Genomic DNA, 21,585 nt, shown 5'->3' on the forward strand with positions numbered 1-21,585 from the left:
CTGTGGTTCACTGGCTGCCCTGCTGCCCTGCACCCCAGGCACTCTGCACAGGCCTCTATTCATCAGGGTTTTGTCTGCACTTAGCTCTTCCTGTACAACGATAGGAAGCAGCGGCCCAGCTGAATGGACCCACAGAGAAGCTGCGTGGAAGGAACTGTGAATCTGCCAGCACCTACCGGAACGGCACGAAACCCAGAGAACCGGAAGCAGAGAGTGCAGGAGGCAGAAGTGATGAGAGCAGCGGGCATCCCTGGAGCTCAGCTGAGCCAGACCAGGAGAGGCTGCCACGGAGGGAGCCTGGCTGCACCCAGTTAGAACAGAAACAGGGCTGAGGGCTCGGACCGTGAGCCCTCAGGTTCTCCCTGTTCCCTTCAGCTGGTGACTGTGTGACTGTGGGCGGTCACTTAATCTTGCCGGTAAGGGCCTCAGTTTCCTCATCTGTAGAATGGCGTTGGAAAGGCATGGCTGGGAGGTCTCAGACATAAAGCAGAGTGCTGTGTGAACGCTCCGGGTTTACAGACAGAGCGGATGTTCCTAGTGCATTGCACTCATTTTCCCTCGCCCGACAGAAGCTCATGACCTCCGCCATTGTTCCCAAACAAGCAGGAAGCTTCACACTGATGCCTGATCCACAATTCCCAGAGCGCCCTCAGGGCCACCATCTCGTGCAAGCCTCGCAGCATCCACGAGGGGGCAGCACAGGACTATCATCGCCCCACGGCCTGAAGGCGGCTGCCGGAAGCCAAGTGCGACAATGGTGGGGGTGGCCCCCAGGAGCCCCGGCTTCGCTCCCTCCTCCTCCCCTACCCTGCTCGGAGGACTCCGGCCTCGGGGTAGGGGGCTGCTGAACTGGGCATGGCATCTACTCAAGAACTCTCTGCCCCCCAGCCCTAGGGCTCAGATCACAAACACACACACACACACACACACACCCCCGCACACACCCGCACGCACACACGGGGCCCGCCTCTTTCCTGGGAGCTGCCCGTTCCCAGGACAACAGTCAACACAGGCGGGAGTTCAAAACAAAACTGGGCTCAAATGCTCTCCCCATCGGCCACTCTGAGCTCGAGGCCTAAAGCGACAGTGAGGAGGACCCTGCCCAGGCTGTCCCGGGGTTAGGAGGGAGAGAGTGTTCCAGGAGGAGGTTTGAGCTGAGCTCAGGCACAGGAGTCTCTCTCTCTCTCTCTCTCTCTCTCTCTCTCTCTCTCTCACACACACACACACACACACACACACACACACTTGCACCCATGGGGAGCCACCCCACCCCTGGGCTCCAGAGAACCACATCACCTGGGCACCGATTGTCCCCCACCAGGCCGCCAACCTCTGTCTCCCCAGCTGCCCGGATTGGCCCTATGGCCAGCAGGGGTCTTGCTGGTGGCTGTCAGGCCCCCCAGGCTCTGAAGGCGCAGCGGGTGGCCCAGGGAGCTGCCTGCGGTGGCGGCGTGCAGCAGGACCAGCTGTGGCGGGAGCTCCTGGAGGCCGAGCGTCGGGGCCAGCGGCGCTGGTGAGTCCCTGCCCTCCCTTCTCCACCCTGACCCCCGCAACCTGACTACAAGTTGGGGAAACTTTTGGAGAAAGGGAGATGGCTGGGCAGCTGATCCGGGCTGAGGGACAGAGAGCATGGCATGCCCTGGGGGAGGCGGGTCACCAGCCCAGCCCAGAGCCAGACCCGAGCCTGAGCCTAGGAAGCCAGGAAGATGGAGGCCAGGATCAGATGCGGCTGGGTCCGAGCAGCCCCGCCTCCCTGGAGCAGGAGCCTGCTGGCCTAGTCTGGGTGAGAGGCGCTGGCCATCTGACCTGACTCTGGGAAAGATGCTCCTTCATGCCTTCATTCAACCAAAAATCCCCATGAGCCGCTCTGAAAGGAGACCAGATGCAACAAGGGACTGGACAGACCTGGCCATGGCTCCACGGAGCCTTCATACTCCGGACAGGGCAGCCAAAAAGCAAGCAGAAAAGCAAACAAGTACAAATCTGTAAGAAATGTGACCAGCGGTAAGAAGGAAACAACAGTTCAGGGTTAGGGGGAGAGCCGGCTGAAGGCCTCTCTGAGGAGACTTTTAAGCTGAGACATGAAACAGGAGAAGGAGCCAAGAGTTTGACGTATCTAAAAAAACAAAACAAAGAATTCGTGTAGCTGAGGCACAGGGAGTGAGGAAGGCCACAGGATAAGGGGGAGCAGCCGGGGGGGCCACCCCAGCCCTCGTAAAAGTCTGGATGCATTTTTTCCAAAGGAGACACCATCCAGGATTTTAAGCAAGAACATGGCATGATCTTTAAGCAAGAACATAGCATTTTTAAATGAGCAGCCTGATAGATTCTAGGAAGCGCTCATCTTGCACCGCTGAAACTTCATACCCGTGGATTAGCAACGCCCCATTCCCCCTCCTCCCAGCCTCTGGCACCCACCATTCTAGTCTTTACTCCCAGGAGTCTATTTTCAGTGCCTCATAGAAGTGGAATTGTGCAATATTTGACTTTCCATGTCCGTCTTGTTAGCTTAGCATCCTGTCCTCCGGGTTCATCCATCTTGTCGCGTATTACAGAATTTCCTCCCATTCTAAGGCTGAATGTATATATGTGCAGTTTCTTTATTCATTTGTCAATGGACTTTACGTTGCTTCCACATTTGACTGTTATATGTATTGCTACAATGGACATGGGAGTGGTTTCAATTCTTTTGGATGAATTCTCAAAAATGGATGTCTTAGTCCATTTTGCATTGCTGTCGAGGAACACCTGAGGCTGGGTAATTTATAAATAAGTTTATTTGGCTCACCGTTCTGCAGGCCGTACAAGCATAGTCTTGGAATCCACTTGGCTTCTGGTGAGGGTCTCGGGAAGCTTACAATAATGGCAGAAGGTGAAGGAGGAGCAGGCGTGTTGCATGGTAAGAGAGGGACCCAGAGAGAGAGGGGGAGGTGTCAGGCTCTTTTTAACAACCAGCTCTCTCCTGTGAACTAATAGCGCAAGAGCTCATTCATTACCGCAAGGAAGGCACCAAGCCAGTCACGACCCAAACACCTCCCACTGGGCCCTACCTTCAACACTCGGGATCACATTTCAATATAAGATTTGGAGAGCACAAACACTCAAACCATATTGGAGGGATTGCAGGATTATATGCTACCTCTATTTTTAATTTTTTGAGGAACCTCCATTGTCTTTTCCATAGCAGTGGCACCATTTTGCATTCCCATCAGCAGTATCTCAGCATTCCAGTTTCTCCACACAATGGCCAACACTCATTGATTGTCTTTTGGTTTTTGATAACAACCATCCTAATAGGTGTGAGGTGGTATCTCGTTGTGATTTTTTGTTTTGTTTCGTTTTGAGATGAAGTGCCCCTCTGTCGCCCAGGCTGGAGTACAGTGGCGTGATCTCGGCTCACTCCAACCTCTGCCTCCCAGGTTCAAGCAATTCTCCTGCCTCAACCTCCCAAGTAGCTAGGATGACAGATGCCCTCCACTACTCCTGGCTAATTTTTGTATTTTTATTAGAGACAGGTTTTTACCATGTTGGCCAGGCTGGTCTTTTTTTTTTTTTTTTTTTTTTTTTTTGAGACGGAGTCTTGCTCTGTCACCCATGCTGGAGTGCAGTGGTGCGATCTCAGCTCACTGCAAGCTCCGGCCAGGCTGGTCTTGAACTCCTGACAGCAGATGATCCACACGCCTCAGCCTCCCAAAGTGTTGGGACTACAGGTATGAGCCACCGTGTTTGACCTCTGTGGTTTTGATTTGCATTTCTCTGATGATGAGTGACATTGATAATCTTTTCATATATTTATTGGCCATTTATTTATCTTCTTTGGAGAAATGTCTATTCAAGTCTTTAACCCATTTTTTCAATTGGGTTATTTGGTTTTGTGCTACTAAGTTGTAGAAGTTCCTTATACATTTTGGAAATTAACTCCTTATCAGAAATATGATCTGTAAATGTTGTCTCCCATTCTGTGCGTTGCCTTTTCACTTTGTTGCTTGTTTCCTTTGCTCTTCAGAAGTTTTTGAGTTTGATGTAATCCCATCTGTCTATCTGCTTTTGTTTCCTGTCCTTTGTGTGGCATATCCATGGAATAATTGCCAAGCCCAATGTTATGAAGCTTCCTTCTATGTTTTTGAGTGGATTGGTATGTATCATGTTAGAAAGGATCCAATTTCATTCTTTTGCATATGAAAAACTTCTGCACAGCAAAGGCAACAATTAACAGTGAAAGGCAACAATTAACAGAGTGAAAAGGCAACCTACAGAATGACAGAAAATATTTACAAACTGAGTAAATGTGGGAGGAAAGGTGAGGAAGGAATAAAGGATGACAGGTCTCAGCTTGAATGATTAATAGGGAGGAGAAGATAAATGATGAAGATGCTGAGTTCTGGTGAGTTTTAAATGCCCGAACCACATCTAGATAGAGCTGCCAGGAGGTAGTTGAGTGTGAGAGTGAGGAGTTGTGCATTAAAAACCCATCCAGAAGGGGAGAATGAGGACTGACTGCGAATGGACACAAGGTGTTTTGTGGGTGATGAAATGTTCTGGAATCAGAAAGTGGTGATGGTTGCCCAACTCCATGAATATATTAAAGTCATTGAATTGTGTGCTTTAAAAAGTGAATCTTATGGAATGCAAATTCTATCTCAGTTTTAGCAGGAAATGAGTGGGCATTGGCCCCAGCGATGTGAATAAGCTCTCCCCGGAAGAGCACAATGGATCAGAAGAGGTGATGATGCAGGACAGAACTTGCAACGTTTACTAGAAAGGCAGAGATGCTGCCAGGAAACACCAGAGAAGAAAGCCAGGGGCATAAGGAGGTGTAAAGACCAAGGGGAAAGAGTTTTGCAAGGTTTGGATAGCCCAAAGAGGAATGTGTAAGGCAGTGCTGCCTGACAGAAATACAATGTGAGCCAGACACATAGCTTAAATGTTCTAGTGCTGCTTTAAAAAATGAAACAAGAGGTCGGGAACAATGGCTCACACCTGCAATCCCAGCACTTTGGGAAGCTGAGGCAGGCAGATCACCTGAAATCAGGAGTTCGAGACCAGCCTCGCCAACATGTGAAATCCCATCTCTACTAAAAAATACAAAACTAGTCAGGCATGATGGCATGCACCTGTAATTCCAGCTACTCAGGAGGCCGAGGCAGGCAGAGTTGCTTGAACCCGGGAGGCAGAGGGTGCAGTCAGCTAAGACTGTGCCACTGCACTCCAGCCTGGGCGACAGAGTGAGACTCCATCTCAAAGAAACCAAAAAACAGAAAGAACTTGTAGCAATAAAAATATATAAAGTTGAAATATAAGACACAACTGAAGTCAGACTTCATAAACTCAAGACAGGAGAAATTATTCAGAAAATCAAGACAGAAAACACAAATGACGAATTAAAAATGTAGAGAAACTGAACAAGAAGCTCCAACCTATCCTTAATCAAAACTCCCAAAGGAGAGAATGGGAGAGAGAAAATGTCTAAAGAGAAAGTAAGTGAGAATTTTCCAGAACCAAAGAAATGCAGGAGTCCACAGATACTAGAGTAGGTGCTCCACAAAAACAGGTGCATTAACAAGAAAATAAGACATGGAATTCCCAAAGAGGGGGATGCCAGCGTGTTGGTGAAGGAAGGGACCAGCCTGTGATCTTGAGGCACGGCCAGGCCAGTGGGAGCAGGAGGACACGGGGCTTCCGAGGAGGCTAAGAAAGGTTTTAAAGGAATGTTTATTATCTGATGCACATGACAGTGTAGAAAATAATATTGAGAGGGACTTTTCAGTTTTATTGGAACATCTGGAATCAATGATCAGTACATAGAAGCCTAAAAAAAATTGGGAGGAAATGTAATTTCTCTGTTAGCTCTAGAAAGAATACAAGGTTATACAAGAACAGAATTGGGGTATATTGCACTCCTTAGTTCATCAGGGAATAACATTTACATAACCATAAGAATCAAAATGACATATATCAATTTAACCAAGATCTGTAATGATTTTGAAAGAACAAAGGGAAGGGCAGGAGTAAGAATGCTAACTCTTCATCTCCTATAATAGGAAGTCGATAGATAAGTTTAAATTTTAGAAAATATTAAGGAACAGCAGTGGATATAGTTTGGATCTGTGTCCCCACCCAAATCTGAATTGTAATCCCCACTGTTGGAGGTGGGGCCCGGTGGAAGGCGACTGGATCATGGGGTCGGTTTCTCATAAATGGTCTATACCATCCCCATGGTGCTGTCCTCACAGTAGGGAGTTCTCACCAGATTTGGTTCTTTTAAAGTGTGTGGCACTTCCCTTCTCTCTCTCTTGCTCCTGCTCTGGCCATGTGACCTGCCTGCTGCCACTTTGCCTTCCACCATGATTGTAAGTTTCCTAAGACGGACCCAGAAGCTAAGCAGATGCCAGCATCCTGCTTCCTGTACAGCCTGTGGAACTGTGAGCCGATTACACCTTCTTTATTTTTATTTATTTATTTTTTTCAGATGGAGTCTCACTCTGCTGCCCAGGTTGGAGTGCAGTGGCTCGATCTCTGCTTACTGCAACCTCCACCTCCCGGGCTCAAGCAATTCTCCTGCCTCAGCCTCCCTAGTAGCTGGGATTACGGGAGCCCACCACCATGCCTGGCTAGTTTTATATTTTTGGTAGAGACAGGGTTTCACCATGTTGGCCAGGCTGGTCTTGAACTCCTGACCTCAGGTGATCCACCCACCTCGGGCTCCCAAAGTGCTGGGATTACAGGAGTGAGCCACCGCGCCTAGCCTACACCTTCTTTATAAATTACCCAGTCTCAGGTATTCTTTATAGCAAGGCAAGAATGACGTAATACAGCAGTAGAATCCTATTATTTCAAAATACGGACGCAAAGGCCTGAAGAAACAGCTAAAAGGCTGGCAAAGGTTTGACGCTAAGATGTGAGGCTCAGGGGCTGTGACGAGGGGGACAGAGAAGGCTGTTTTTATTATGTTTTGTAGAATTGTTTGACTTTTTAAAATTAGATTCAAGTAAAACTAAATGACCAGTGCAAGGTAATACTATCCTTATGGTCCCTCCCTTTTCCTACCCCTCCCTAGCCTTCCTCTGTCACTCACATTGGAAGGTTACAAAGGTTTGGGGACGTGAAAACTTTTTTCTTCAGAGAATGCTTGCCTACTGTAGCCTTCTGAAAATGCACAGAGGCAGGGTGAGATTGTAGCCTTTGCTTGCTTAGGCAGTCCTACCATAGCAACGTCATAGTTGTCATTCTAGGAAAAGTCATTGGAAATTGAAATGTTTGTTCTTTTGGTGGGATACACCATCAATACCTGCTTGGCACTTGGCATTTGTTTCACTTAAAAATTATTTTGTTCTGGCTGGGCATGGTGGCTCATGCCTGTAATCCCAGCACTTTGGGAGGCCGAGGTGGGTGAACCACCTGAGGTCAGGAATTCAAGACCAGCCTACAAATATGGTGAAACCCCATCTCCACTAACAATACAAAAATTAGCTGGGTGTGGTGGCACGCATCTGTAGTCCCAGCTACTTGGGAGGCTGAGACAGGAGAATTGCTTGAACCTGGGAGGCAGAGGTTGCAACGTGAGCTGAGATTGCACCACTGCATTTCAGCCTAGGTAACAGAGCGAGGCTCCTTCTCAAAAAAAAAAAAAAAAAAAAAAAAAAAAAAAAAATCTTTAGTTCTTCCATGTGATACATTGTTGCATTGACTTGACACAGTGAAAGTCATTGGTAAAAATGTCCTAGAAGGAACTCACACAGTCAACATGCTTTTCCTTTCCAGGGTTCAGAACTGGAGTTTCCTGAAAGACTATGACTCAATGGTAAGGAAAAATATGTTCCTGCCAAACATACTTGCGATTGAATATTATTCATTCTTTCCATCATTCAACTGACATTTATTGAAGATCTACTCTGGACTAGATGCTGGATGTGCAGAGATGAGTAAAATACACTCTTGTTTCAAGGAATTGCATTCCTTGGGTCCATTGGAAAGAAAAGTTATATGAAGCATTTAGAAATTTGTTTCCTTCAGTGTTTCTTAGTTTTACTAAGATGAACCAATTAGAAATGACAGGCATCTGTTGCTGAAATGTCTCCCCTGACTGAGGATGTCAGCAATGTGTAGTCATATCTGTGTGGCGTGCCCAAGAAGGGCAATGAGATTGGGTAAAAATACTTTGTAAACAAATTTCCTGACTCCAGTATCACCACCTGCAATCTATCCTCCACTTCGCCACCACACTGATTTCCCTAAATGGCAGAACTGGCCGTGTAGCTCCCCTGATTAAAATGCTTCAGTAAGTCTGAAGTTTTCAGGTAGCTTACAAAGCCTCCTGTGATCTAAACTATCTATCTCCCCAGTCTCATTACCCACCCCACGCAGACCTCACAACACACTCTTTTTTTTTTTTTTTTTTAAGATGGAGTCTCACTCTGTTGCCCAGGCTGGAGTGCAGTGGTGTAATCTCAGCTCACAGCAACCTGCACCTCCTGGATTCTAGCGATTCTCCTGCCTCAGCCTCCTGAGTAGCTGAGATTATAGATGCACACCACCATGCCTGGCTAATATTTGTGTTGTTAGTAGAGAGGGGGTTTCACTATGTTAGCCAGGCTGGTCTCGAACTCCTGACCTCAATTATCCAACTGCCTTGGCCTCCCAAAGTGCTGGGATTAGAGGCATGAGCCACCACACTCAGCCCCCACAACACTCTTTTATCCATGCCTTTGGGCATGCTGGTCCCCTGCTGGAATGTCCTTCCTACCTGGTCAGCCTGATGGACTCCTATTCACTCTTCAAGACCCTGCTCTAGTGCCTCCCTTTCTGGGGAATCTCCCTTTCCTGGGTAGGCTTGACCAGATCACTCCTTCCTTTGATTCACCAGCATATCTCACCCGTTATTTTGGTATTCTATGTAATGTAATACTGCAATGCCCAATTTCACCAGCTGTGAACTCCTTAAGAGAAAGGATGAGGCCAGGAATGGTAGCCCATGACTGTAATCCCCGCACTTGGGGAGGCTGAGGTGGGAGGATCACCTGGACCCATGAGTTCAAGACCAGCCTGGGCAACATAGGGAGACCCTGTCTCTACAAAAAATAACATTATTTTTTAAAAAGAGAAAAGATGAATATGAATTCATCACTGCACCCTGTCACAACCCTAGCATTTGCCCCATCCCCCAGAGACCATAAAAAAGTGAACATTCAGTTCATGCTGGATGAATGAGTGAATGAAAAGATTGATCTCACTATTAAAAGGATGGTCAGCTGGGCGCGGTGGCTCACGCCTGTAATCTCGATACTTTGAGAGGCCAAGGCAGGTGGATCACCTGAGGTTGGAAGTTCAAGACCAGCCTGACCAACATGGAGAAACCCCGATCTCTACTAAAAATACAAAAATTAGCCAGGTGTGGTGGTGCATGCCTGTCATTCCAGCTACTTGGGAGGCTGAGGAAGCAGAACCACTTGAACCTGGGAGGCGAAGGTTGCAGTGAGCTGAGATGGCACCATTGCCCTCCAGCCTGGGCAACAAGAGCGAAACTCCATCTCAAAAAAAAAAAAAAAAAAAAAAAAAAAAAAAAAAAAAAGATGGTCAAAGGACCAACCTGGAAGATAAGCAATGTGGACAGTCACTCGAGGGGGGTGGCCATGCTTACCTGGACCCTGCCAGGTTGAGGAAAGGTTTAATGCCTGCATTGTGGACCTGCTGGGCTTGTTGCTGTCTATTCTGGAGGGAAATTCAGCTCATGGGACCTGATATCCCGCCCTGTGCATCTGGTCTGGGCTTCCAGCCTGTAAGAGTCTCTCCCTCCTAAGGGCTATGTGATAGCAACCTGACTACTGAAATCTGCATCATGACCAGAGGGTGGAGCCACCTCAGCATGGACTTTGCCAGGTGAAAGCCAGGATCTCCTTACTTGCCAGGTCGTGTCACTTCTCTTAGACACAGGGTAGCAGAAAGGTAACCCTAAACAGGGGCAGGAAGAGCTGAGGATGTTTTCCCACTTGTCAGATTTTTTTTTTTTTTTTCAAAACGTGGTCTCACTGTCTCTCAGGCTGGACTATAGTAGCATGATCATGGCTCACTGCAGCCTCAACCTCCTAGGCTCAAGTGATCCTCCCACCTCAGCCTCCTGAGTAGCTGGGGCTACGTGCATGCGCCACCACACCCAACTAATTTTTGTATTTTGAGAGAAAGAAGCCAGACAGGAAAGCCATGATTTCACTAATGTAAAGTTCAAAACCAGGCAAAGCTAATGTGTGGCATTAGAGGTCAAGGTCAGGTTGCCTTGGGAGCAGAGACAGGGATTGAGGGGCTGAAAGGAGGCAGGGGAGGGGATTATACCCCTTGATCTGGTTGGGTACATGGGCATCTTCACTTTGTGAACATTTGTCAAGCTGGACAGTGAAGGCTTGTGCACTTTTCTGTGTGAATGTTATACTCTAAGTACAAATTTACCAAAAAACAAAAACAAAAATCAAAACCTCCCACCAGATGTAAAACGGCATCTTAGTCCTGGGGTAGAAAGGAGAATGACACCTGATCCTTCCCTTGATCTCTGCAGGTCGCAGCATAAAAGTTAAGGGATCTGGGAGGCACCTGGGGAAGGGGAAGTGGAGGAAGAGGAGGGACAAGCTTGGCAGAGGCTGTGGCATCGGGTCACTCTTGGGGGATCCCATGTCCAAACCAGGATTGAATCACCTGGAGACGCTTCACACAGAGAGGCACCTGCTCTCTGCTCTGTTTTCTCCCATCCTAAGGTCCTCCTTTTTCTACGCTCTGTGTAATCCGAGCTGTCCCCTCTCCTCAGGGCAACAAGAAGGAGCCTGAGAAGTTGCCAGACCATGTGCCTCTCTTTTCGGACACAGTTCCCAGTTCCACAAACCAGGTTGTGGGTAGCAGGCTGGACACGCCCCTGGGACAGACTCTCATCCGCATGGACTTCTTCTTCACCGAAGGGGCCCGGAAGAAGAAGCTGGAGGATGAGATGCAGCCCATCTAGGAGCAAGGAGGGCTGGGCTGGCCTTCCCCAGGTGGGTGTGGGTGGGGACAAGAGATCCGGCCCACGACAGCACCAGTCAGCAACCCACACAAGGCAGCTTGGGTCTGCACTGTCTCTAAGCTGCAGGACGCTCTTCCGTTGGGCTCCATGGGGTCACTCTTACACACTTTTTACACGTGAGATTCAGAGGACTCAGTAACTGGCCCACGGCCATACAACCCCCAGCCTTTCCATCTTGAGAACCCATGGGTGCCCCATGAAAGGGATCCTGCATTGTGGTCAGGAGCACTGAATGCCTGGGTTCAAATCCAGCTCCTGGCTCTGATGAGCTGTGGGACCTTGAGCTGGCTGCTGCAACACTCTGTGCCTCCGTCTCCCCTCCTGCAATTCGGTGTGTTCTCTGCTTGCAGCTACTGTGACAAGTGACCACAAACTGCATAGCTTAAAACAACACAAATGTGTCATCTTACGGCTCTGAAGATCACAACCCTGACATGGGTGTCATTGGGCCAAAATCGACATGTTGCAGAGCTGTGCTCTTTTAGGAGGATCTGGGGAAGAATCTATTTCCACATTTTTTCCAGTTTCTCAAGGCAGCCTGCATTCCTTAGCTTGCAGCTCCTTACTCCATCTTCAATGCCAGCATCTTAGCATCTTCAAATCAGTCTCTATCGCTCGCTCTCTCCTGCCTCACTCCTTCATCTTCTCTCTTTTTTTTTTTTTTCCAGACAGAGACTCCCATTATCACCTGGGCTGGAGTGCAATGGCATGATCTTGGCTCACCACAACCTCTGCCTCCTAGGTCCAAGCAATTCTCCTGCCTCCCAGTAGCTGGGATTATAGGCATGTGCCACCATGCCCAGCTAATTTTTTGTATTTTTAGTAGAGACGGGGTTTCTCCATGTTGGTCAGGCTGGTCTTGAACTCCCAACCTCAGGTGATCCACCTGCCTCAGCCTCCCAAAGTGCTGGGATTACAGGTGTGAGCCACCGCACCTAGCCATACCTGGCTAATTTTTGAAATTTTATGTAGAGATAGGGTCTCACTAGGTTGCCCAGGCTGGTCTTGAACTTTTGGGCTCAAATGATCCTCCCACCTTGGCCTTCCAAAGCACTGGGATTACAGGCATCTGGCTTCACTCCTCCATCTTTTAAGGACCCTTGTGATTATATCACAACCTTCATATTTAAGCAAAAAATGCAGAAAAGGCTTAGTTCCTCTTTGTTGGTTAAAACACAAATGGATTCATTCTTTCAAACATTCGCATTCTCCTCTTCTTCCTGGGCGCTCTGCTAGGCTGTGTTTTCCCTTGGTTTGGGTGGAGCATGTGACAGAGCCATGGCCAGTGGAATGGGAGCAAAAACCCTAGGTCTCCCTTCCAGGTCTGGTCCATGAGACACTCCAGGTATTGGCTTGTTCTCCTTTCCCCATCAGCTGAAGAAGGGAGAGGACTTGGAGGATGCAGGGAAAAGATGGGCACAAGATGGAGGGAGCATGTCAGGCCCACGCCTGGAGCCCTGAGTGAGCTCATGGAGCAGAATCTCCCTACACCCACACTGACACACAAACAAAATAAACAAAAACTGACCAAAATGAAAACAATAGCCCACACTTCTAGGGTAAAGCATTTTAAATGTATTTTCTCAACAACCTAAGGGAATCATATTCAGGGATTTTATATTCATTTAATACAGGCAAAACCTGAGATTCAGAGAGGTGAAATAAAATCCCAAACATACATTAATGCCAGGCCTCAAGCTTGAAGCCCAGTGTCCTCTGCAGGACCTCAGCCATGGCCTCCAGAAAAGAGAGAAAAATGGGGCAGGGGCTGAAATGACTGCTCTGTCTTTGATGCTTGCTTGGGTCTTATTTGGCAGTAGCTAAATGTCACTGTTATTTGCATGAACTAACTCATTTAATCCTCTCAGCAACCCTATGAGATAGATACTCCTATAAATGAGGCAACTAAAGCACAGAGAGGTTAAGTCATTTGCCCAAGGTCACACAGCTGGCAAGTGGTGAAGCTGGAGTTCAGACTTGGCAGTTGAGTCTGGCTCCAAGGACTATATACTTAAGCACTATGCTATATGGGTCCTCTTTAATCCTCAATAAATTGATTCCCCCAAATTTAGCAAATTACAGGATTTTTCTGCTTAAAGAAAGTCACTTGATCCTTAAGAAAGGGAAAACTGATTTTTTCCAATCTCCGGGATCCCTACTACCACCAAGAATAGATCATTGGTGTTTCCAGGTACACAGGACAGGACACATTATTTCCATGCAACAGCCCCTACGCCTCATGCCACACCCTGGCCCTGCGCGACTGTGTGATGGAGCAGACCAGGCCCAATGTGACTTGGCCAGGAAGAGGCCCAACCCTTCCTACTTGGATCTGGAGGCCACCGCCTTCTTTCTCAGTGTCTGACATGAAAGCTGGGCTCCCTCTCCACTCTGAGATCATCAGCTGGGCAAAGATCAGTGGCCAGGATAGCCAGGGGTCCTGGTCACATCCTGGCAGCATCCCATGAAGGTCAAGTGCTTGCCCTCGGACTGGGTGGGTACAAAGATGCTGGAGGCTCCTTAAAGACCCAATCTATGTTTTTGCCCTGAGTCTGCCTTATATTATTCTCACACTCAAAATCAAGATTTCCATTTGAGAGAGAGAGAGGCACTAGAAAAGTCGAGGTTAAGGATGGCTGCAGGTGGTCAGGCCTGTGCAGAGGGGAGGGAATCGTTGAGTGCCCAGGAGGGCAGTGAGGAGGGCCATGGACCTGTGCCGGTTCTGCCACTCCTGGAAGCACAGCCACTTACAGACAATGTAACCTATAAGCACAGACTCTGGGCTTGGCACATTACCAACATTGTGTCTTTTGCATGTATTATAATTGTCACCATTTGAGAGGTTTGGAAACTAAGCCAAAGACTTCATTCAATCTGGTCAGGGTCTCACAACTAGTGAAGGGCCAGGATCCATCTCATGTGTGACTTCTCTGTGCTGCCTTCCCCGCTCCAGGCCTCAGTCTCCACAGTTATAAAATGAGGGGAGAAGGGAAGAAGACAGATTTAAGGGCATCTCCAGCTCCAGGATTCTCTTCTTTGAGCATTCAGGGAGTACTGAAGAAAAAAGGGGTTTGAATTCTTTCACAGAGTGCATTAGTCAGCTATGATAATGCTGTATAACAAAACATCCCCTTTGTTGCTCACAGGTCTGCATGTAGCTGGGGCTCAGGTGATTTTGGCTGGACTTGGCTAGACTTTCCTCCACATTTCAGGTTAGGTTCAAGTATTTTGTGCATGTCTCTCATTCTCTTGGACTGAAAGCCTCCTGGGGCATGATTTTCTCATGGCACATCACCAGGGCTCAAGGGCTCAACAGAACTGTGCAGGCACGCTGAAGGCTTCTGCATGCAGAAATGCTTTCTGTACTCTGCAATGACCTGTCATCACACCAAAACCCTCCTCACAACCAGGCCCACCCACTCTCTGCTCCTTGCCACATCTGCCTTCTTTTCAAGAAGATGCCTGCTTCTAACCTTCCCCATTTCACCCACTGGGAGCCCAGGAAACCAGGACAGACGGGCATCTGCAGTGAAATCCCAACGCCAGCCTTTCAGCTCGTTTGGGCCAGAACAAGGGAGGGTGGATGGGCTAGGAGGTCACAAAGAAGTGGGCACCAAGCCTGCAGTGTCAGTGCCAGCAAAAGGAAAAGGGGGTGTTACCAATAAAGAGATGGGCACTTGGAGACCAAGGACCAGAAGACAGCTGGGCTTCAGGAAAAGGACTGGAATCAAGAGCTGAGAGCCGTAACGAGCCTGGAGGGGCACTTGCTTCACTTTTTTTTTTCTTTTTTGAGATGGAGTTTCACTCTTGTTGCCCAGGCTGAAGGGCCATGGTGCCATCTCGGCTCACTGCACCCTCCGCCTCCCAGATTCAAGCAATTCTCCCGCCTCAGCCTCCTGAGTAGCTGGGATTACAAGCATGTACCACCACACCCAGCTAATTTTTGTATTTTTAGTAGAGACAGGGTTTCTCCATGTTGGTCAGGCTGTTCTCGAACTCCTGACCTCAGGTGATCCACCTGCCTCGGCCTCCCAAAGTCCTGGGATTACAGGCATGAGCTACCGCACCAGGCCATGAAAACTATTTTCGATTGAAGAATGCAGAATAAACGATAATAGAAAAATCACCATTTAATGACTCACAGCAATAACTGATTTAGGCAAGAGTCAATAAAAGACACTAAAATGACTGAAAGATTCTTAGGGAACGGTAAATGCTGAAATCTAGAAGATACTGCCTTAACCAAACTATTAAGCCAAACCTCACCAATAACAGGACAGCTGACACTGTGCTCCCCTGGTGTGGTTCACTGAAAACAACGCTACCTACTTCACTGAGGAAGCACTCCTGCCAAAAAAAAAAAGTAACTAGAGTGTAATCAGGAAGAAACTCTCAGCAATCCCAAATTGAGAAACATTCTGCCAAAGAGTTGGCCTTGATTCTTCAAAAATGTCAATGTCTGCCCAGGCGCTGTGACTCACACCCATAATGCCAGCACTTTCGGAGGCTGAGGTAGGCATATGGCTTGAGCTCAGGAGTTTGAGACCAGCCTGTACAACATGCTGAAACTGCATTGAGAGGTGACAATGTGCTAGCAGCCCTCACTCTCGGCGCCTCCTCAGCCTGGGCATCCACTCTGGCGGCGCTTGAGGAGCCCTTCAGCCCACCAGTGCACTGTGGGAGTCCCTCTCTGGGCTAGCCGAGGCCGGAGCCAGCTCCCTCTGCTTGCTCGGGAGGTGTGGAGGGGGCCCCTGCCCAGGGCAGTGAGGGGCTTAGCACTCGGGCCGGCAGCTGCGGTGGTTGCACCGGGTCCCCCAGCACTGCCGGCCCGCATGCACTGCTCTCAAATTCTCGCCGGGCCTCAGCCGCCTCCCCACTGGACAGGGCTTGGGACCTGCAGCCCACCATGTCTGAGCCCCCACCTCTGCGGTGGGCTCCTGCGCGGCCGACACCCCCTGCTCTGCGGCCGGGTCCCATCAACCACCCAAGGGCTGAGAAGTGCGGGCACACGGTGCGGGACTTGCGGGCAGTTTGGCCTACAGCCCCGGTGCGGGATTCACTGGGTGAAGCCAGCTGAGCTCCTGAGTCTAGTGGGGACTTGGAAAACCTTTATGTCTAGCTAAGGGATTGTACACAGCTAAGGGATTGTAAACGCACCAATCAGCACTCTGTGTCTAGCTCAAGGTTTGTAAATATACCAATCAGTACTCTATATCTAGCTAACCTAGTGGGGACTTGGAGAACTTCTCTGTCTAGCACTCTGTGTCTAGCTAAAGGATGTTGGACGCACTCAGCACTGTGTCTAGCTCTGGGTTTGTAAATACACCAATCAGCCCCCTGTGTCTAGCTCAAGGTTTGTAAATACACCAATCAGTAGTCTGTATCTAGCTAACCTAGTGGGGACTTGGAGAACTTTTCTGTCTAGTATTCTGCGTCTAGCTAAAGGATTGTAAACGCACCAATCAGCACTCTGTCAAAATGGACCAATCAGCTCTCTGTAAAATAGACCAATCAGCAGGATGTGGGTGGGGTCAGATAAGGGATTAAGAGCAGGCTGCCGGAGCCAGCAGTGGCAGTTTGCTGGAGTTCGCTTCACACGCTATGGGAGCTTTGTTGTTTTGCTGTTTGGGTCCCCACTGCCTTTAAAAGCTGTAGCACTTGGGAAGGTCTGTGACACTTCTCCTGTCAGCGAGACCACAAACCCAGCAGAAGGAAGCAGCTCTGGACACATCTGAATGTCTGAAGGGATAAACTCCAGACACACCATCTTTAAGAACTGTAACACTCACTGTGAGGGTCCGTGGCATCATTCTTGAAGTCAGTGAGACCAAGAACCCACCGATTCCGGACATAGCATCTCTACTAACAAAATACAAAAAATTAGCCAGGTGTGGTGATTCATGCCTGTAGTCCTAGCTACTTGGGAGGCTGAGATGGGAGAATCACCTGAGCCCGGGAAGTCAAGGTTGCAGTGAGCTGTGATCTCACCAGTGCCCTCCAGGCTGGGTGACAGAATGAGACCTTGTGTCAAAAAATAAATAAACGTCAATGTCAGAAAAGTCTAAAGGAAGGCTGAAGTGATTCAGTCCGTGATCCTTGACTGGATCCTGGGTCACGAAAAGCAGCTCTAAAGGACGCTTTGCAGGTAAATGTTAGCTAACACTATTGTATCAGCAAGAAAGTGCAGAGTGTGGTCATTGAGACTGCAGAAGAAAGCCTGTGTGTGTGTGTGTGTGTGTGTGTGTGTGTGTTTTAAGACAGTGTCTCACACCATTGCCTAGGCTGGAGTACAATGGCACAATCTTGGCTCACTGTAACCTCCACTTCCTGGGTTCAAGTGATTCTCCTGCCTCAGCTTCCCGAGAAGCTGGGATTACAGGCACGTGCCACCATGCCCAACTAATTTTTTGTATCTTTAGTAGAGATGGGGTTTCACCATGTTGGCTTAGCTAGTCTCAAAGCCTTGACCTCATGATCCACCCACCTCAATCTTCCAAAGTGCTGGGATTACGGGCATGAGCCACTGTGCCCAGCCGAAAGCCCTTGTTCTTAGGTGTTTGCCGAAAAGTGCCATGATATATATAAGAAACCTGCAAGTAGCTTAACGAAAAATTCGTGTTTAGAAATTTTTTTTTTGGAGATGGAGTCTCGCTCTGTTGCCCACGCTGGAGTGCAGTGGCACGATTTCGGCTCACTGCAAGCTCCACCTCCCGGGTTCATGCCATTCTCCTGCCTCAGCCTCCTGAGTAGCTGGGACTACAGGCGCCTGCGCCATGCCCCACTAATTATTATTTTTTTTTTTTAGTAGAGACGGTGTTTCACTATGTTAGCCAGGATGGTCTCGATCTCCTGTCGTCGTGATCCACCTGCCTCGGCCTCCCAAAGTGCTGGGAGTACCGGCGTGAGCCACCACGCCCGGCCGGATTTTTTTTCTTTTGAGACGCAGTCTCGCTCTGTCGCCCAGGCTATAGTGCAGTGGTGCCATCTTGGCTCACTGCCACCTCCGCCTCCCAGGTTCAAGCGATTCTCCTACCTCGGCCTCCAGAGTAGCTGGGATTACAGTCACCCGTCACCATGCCTGGCTAATTTTCGTATTTTTGTAGAGACAGGGTTTCACCATGTTGGCCAGGCTGGTCTTGAACTCTTGACCTCACGTGATCTGCCGGCCTCCACCTCTCAAAGTGCTGGGATTACACGGTGTGAGCCACCGTGCCCGGCGGTTTAGGAATTTATTTTAAAATGAAGGTGGGAGAATGGCCACTGTGAAAGAAAAATAAATCTCAACTCCAAAATCACTAAGCTAAGGAAAAAGTCAAGCTGGGATCCTGCCTCCCATTTTAATTCCTGAATAAGGTGGCTATAAAGATAAAAAAGCTACATGCCTCCCTCACAATTTGCCCACAAGGGAATTCCTTGTGGGCCTCAAGATCTTTACCCTATTCAGGATCATGCCAAGAATTAAATATATATATATATATTTACCGTGAAACAGTTCTGTTGCATTTCACCCTGGCAATGTAAACTGATAGCTGATCTTAACAGGTGCAGGACAGAAAAATCATTCCTCTGCTCACCCAAGAGAAATGCTTATCTGATTGCTTCCTCAGACCTACTGTTTATGTAAAAATGAAGAGTCACTGAGCCAGACTAGATTATGTATTCACTGAAAGGCTGATGAAGGACTCAAAAGAATGCAAGCTTTTGTCTCTTATCTACCTATGACCTGGAAGCCCCCCCCTTCGACCTGTCCTGCCTTACTGGACGGAACCAGAGTATATCTTACATATATTAATCCATGTCTCATGTCTCCCTAAAATGGACAAAAGCAAGCTATACCCCAACCACCTTGGGCACCTGTCATCGGGACCTCCTTGGCAAAATAAACTTTTAAATTGGTTGAGACTTGTCTCAGATATTTTGGGTTTACTGGCACCACCAATGGCTCTTGAGTTCACATCTCCTCTGTTGAAGAGTGGGGAAGTGAGGTTGGGGGAGGTTTGGAATCAGTTTCTGCTCAACTCCATGTTCCCACATGAAGGTGTAACCACCTAAAGAGCTCACCCTACCCGCTGCCTAGACAGAGCCGATTTATCAAGACGGGAATTGCAATGGAGAAAGAGTAATTCACACCGAGCCAGCTGTGCGGGAGACCAGAGTTTAATGATTACTCAAATCAGTCTCCCTGAGCAAAGCATTCGGGGATGGAAGTTTCGTGTTTTTGTTTTTGTTTTTTTGTTTTGTTTTGTTTTGTTTGAGACGGAGTCTCGCTCTGTCACCCAAGCTGGAGTGCAGTGGCATGATCTCGGCCCAATGCAACCTGTGCCTCCCGGATTGAAGCGATTCTTCTGCCTCAGCCACCAGAGTAGCTAGGATTATAGGCGTCCGCCACCACGCCTGGCTAATTTTTGTGTGTTTAGTAGAGACGGGGTTTTGCCATGTTGGCCAGGTTGGTCTCTTATTCCTGACCTCAGGTGATCCGCACACCTCGGTCTCCCAAAGTGCTGGGATTACAGGCGTGAGCCACCACGCTCAGACTGGGAATGGAAGTTTTTAAAGATGATTTGGCCGGTAGGGGCTTGGGAAGTGGAATGTGCTGATTGGTCAGGAAGGAGATGGAATCATAGGCGGGGTGGGGGGGTGGGGGTCGAAGTGAAATTTTCTTGCTGTCTTCTGTTCCTGAGCGGGGACTGCAGAACTGGTTGAGGCAAATAATTGGTCTGGGTGGTGTCAGCTGATCCATCCAGTGCAGGGTCTGCAAAATATCTCAAGCACTGATCTTAAGTTTTACAATAGTGATGTGATCCCCAGGAGCAATTTGGGAAGGTTCAGACTCTTGCAGCCAGAGCCTGCATGACCCTAAACTGTAATTTCTAATCTTGTAGGTAATTTGTTAGTCTTGCAAAGGCAGACAGGTCCCAAGGCACAAAGGTGGTCTTTTCAGGAAAGGGCTATTATTAATTTTGTTTCAGAGTCAAACCATAAACTAAATTCCTTCACAAGGTTGGTTCAGCCTATGCCCAGGAAGGAACCAGGACAGCTTAAAGAAGCAAGATGGAGTCAGTTAGGTCTGATCTCTTTCACTGTCATAATTTCCTGTTATAATTTTTGCAAAGGCGGTTTCAATGAGACTCCGTGGCCAGCTTCACTCAGGGAGCTGATTCACTCTGTGCGGCTGTGGCCCAGGAGTGGGGTCAGGTCCTGTAACAGACTGTGACCGGGCTGCCATGTAGCTGGGGAGGAGGCAGAGGTCTCTAACACGGGGGCACTATCTTGTCCTGCAGAGATATCCCAGTGAGTGTGCACTGTAGAGACCCCCATCCAGACACTCCCCAGCCTCCTGAAGCGACAGAGGAGCCTCACAGATCAGCCGTTTTGAGGTTATCCTCTGAGCAGAAGAGCTGGCATGCTCTTGAGATGTATCGCTGGGCATAGGGGCTGAGACCCAAATGCCTGCCTGCATGGCCCAAACCTGGCTCCCCCTAGGACCGCCCCCATCCCCACACAGCTTCAGGAACAAAGCCAGTGCCCACAAATCCCAAAAAGGTTTTGCTAGTTTGCACCTGGTGGGGTATGACCATCTCCGTTGAGCACCTATTCTGTACCTCTCAATAACCTTCTGAGGCGGATGGTTCTCCCCTTTTAAAAATGACACCGAGGAACAGGGAAGTTAAGGTCTGTTCAAGATCATGCAGTCTGTAGGGGCCAATGCTAGGAGGATAGCTGAGGTCTGCCTAACCCCCAAGGGCCACACACCCACATCACCCCATCCCGGTCTTCACGCAAAGTAGCCAGGGAGGGATCTAGGAGCCAGGAAGAAACCTCTTCCACGGCCCTGCCTCACCCAGCTGACCCCCAGAGCAGTGTCCTAGACCAGGAGCAGCATTTGTTCCACAGTGGAGGAGGCTACTCCCTGCGTGGTCCTGGGAGCACTCATACCTCTCAAAAGCCCCTCATGCAGCCTGCATCCCCAAATGTTAGCACAGGCTGGGCCCTAGGTGGGAGCAGCTCCCTCCTAAGGCTAGTCCTGGAGGCCCAGATCCTGGCCACCCCCTGGAATAAACAGAGTCCAAGGCTGGGGCAGAACACTTCCAACCAGGACCACCTCCTTGCTTCAAGGGACGTGCCACATGTCATGATGAAAGTAAAACACCTGGCACACAGGAGGCACTCAACAGGTTCTAGATGTTTCTATAGTCATTGCTGCTGATGCTTGTTAAAAGCTCTTTATGCCGGGTGCGGTGGCTCATGCCTGTAATCCCAGCACTTTGGGAGGCCGAGGCGGGTGGATCACCTGAGATTAGGAGTTCGAGACCAGCCTGACCAACACGGTGAAACCCCGTCTCTACTAAAAATACAAAAATTAGCCGGGCGTGGTAGCACATGCCTGTAATTCCAGCTACTTGGGAGGCTGGGGCAGGAGAATCACTTGAACCCAGGAAGTGGAGGTTGCAGTGAGCAGAGATCGTGCCACTGCACTCCAGCCTGGGCGACAAGAGTGAAACTCCGTCTCAAAGAGAGAAAAAAAAGCTCTTCTCTATTTT

General features: G+C 48.9%; 1 protein-coding gene across 2 annotated transcripts; it reads left to right on the top strand.

Annotated features, from left to right (window-relative positions):
* Positions 1 to 86: 86 nt before the first annotated feature.
* Positions 87 to 18,934, top strand: CIMIP5 (ciliary microtubule inner protein 5). Of its 2 annotated transcripts, none has more exons than XM_071076232.1 (4): positions 87 to 1,513; positions 7,762 to 7,801; positions 10,793 to 11,015; positions 11,713 to 18,934. In XM_071076232.1, the coding sequence occupies exons 1-3, from the start codon at positions 1,254 to 1,256 to the stop codon at positions 10,982 to 10,984; spliced, it is 492 nt and encodes a 163-aa protein (XP_070932333.1). In that variant the 5' UTR covers positions 87 to 1,253; the 3' UTR covers positions 10,985 to 11,015; positions 11,713 to 18,934. The 2 variants fall into 2 exon arrangements, with proteins under 2 accessions (XP_070932333.1, XP_011747676.2); XM_011749374.2 differs by having other exon boundaries at positions 13,236 to 18,934.
* The last annotated feature ends 2,651 nt before the right edge of the window (positions 18,935 to 21,585 follow it).

The sequence above is a fragment of the Macaca nemestrina genome, chromosome 13 (genome assembly GCF_043159975.1).
Source record: "Macaca nemestrina isolate mMacNem1 chromosome 13, mMacNem.hap1, whole genome shotgun sequence".
NCBI lineage: Eukaryota > Metazoa > Chordata > Mammalia > Primates > Cercopithecidae > Macaca > Macaca nemestrina.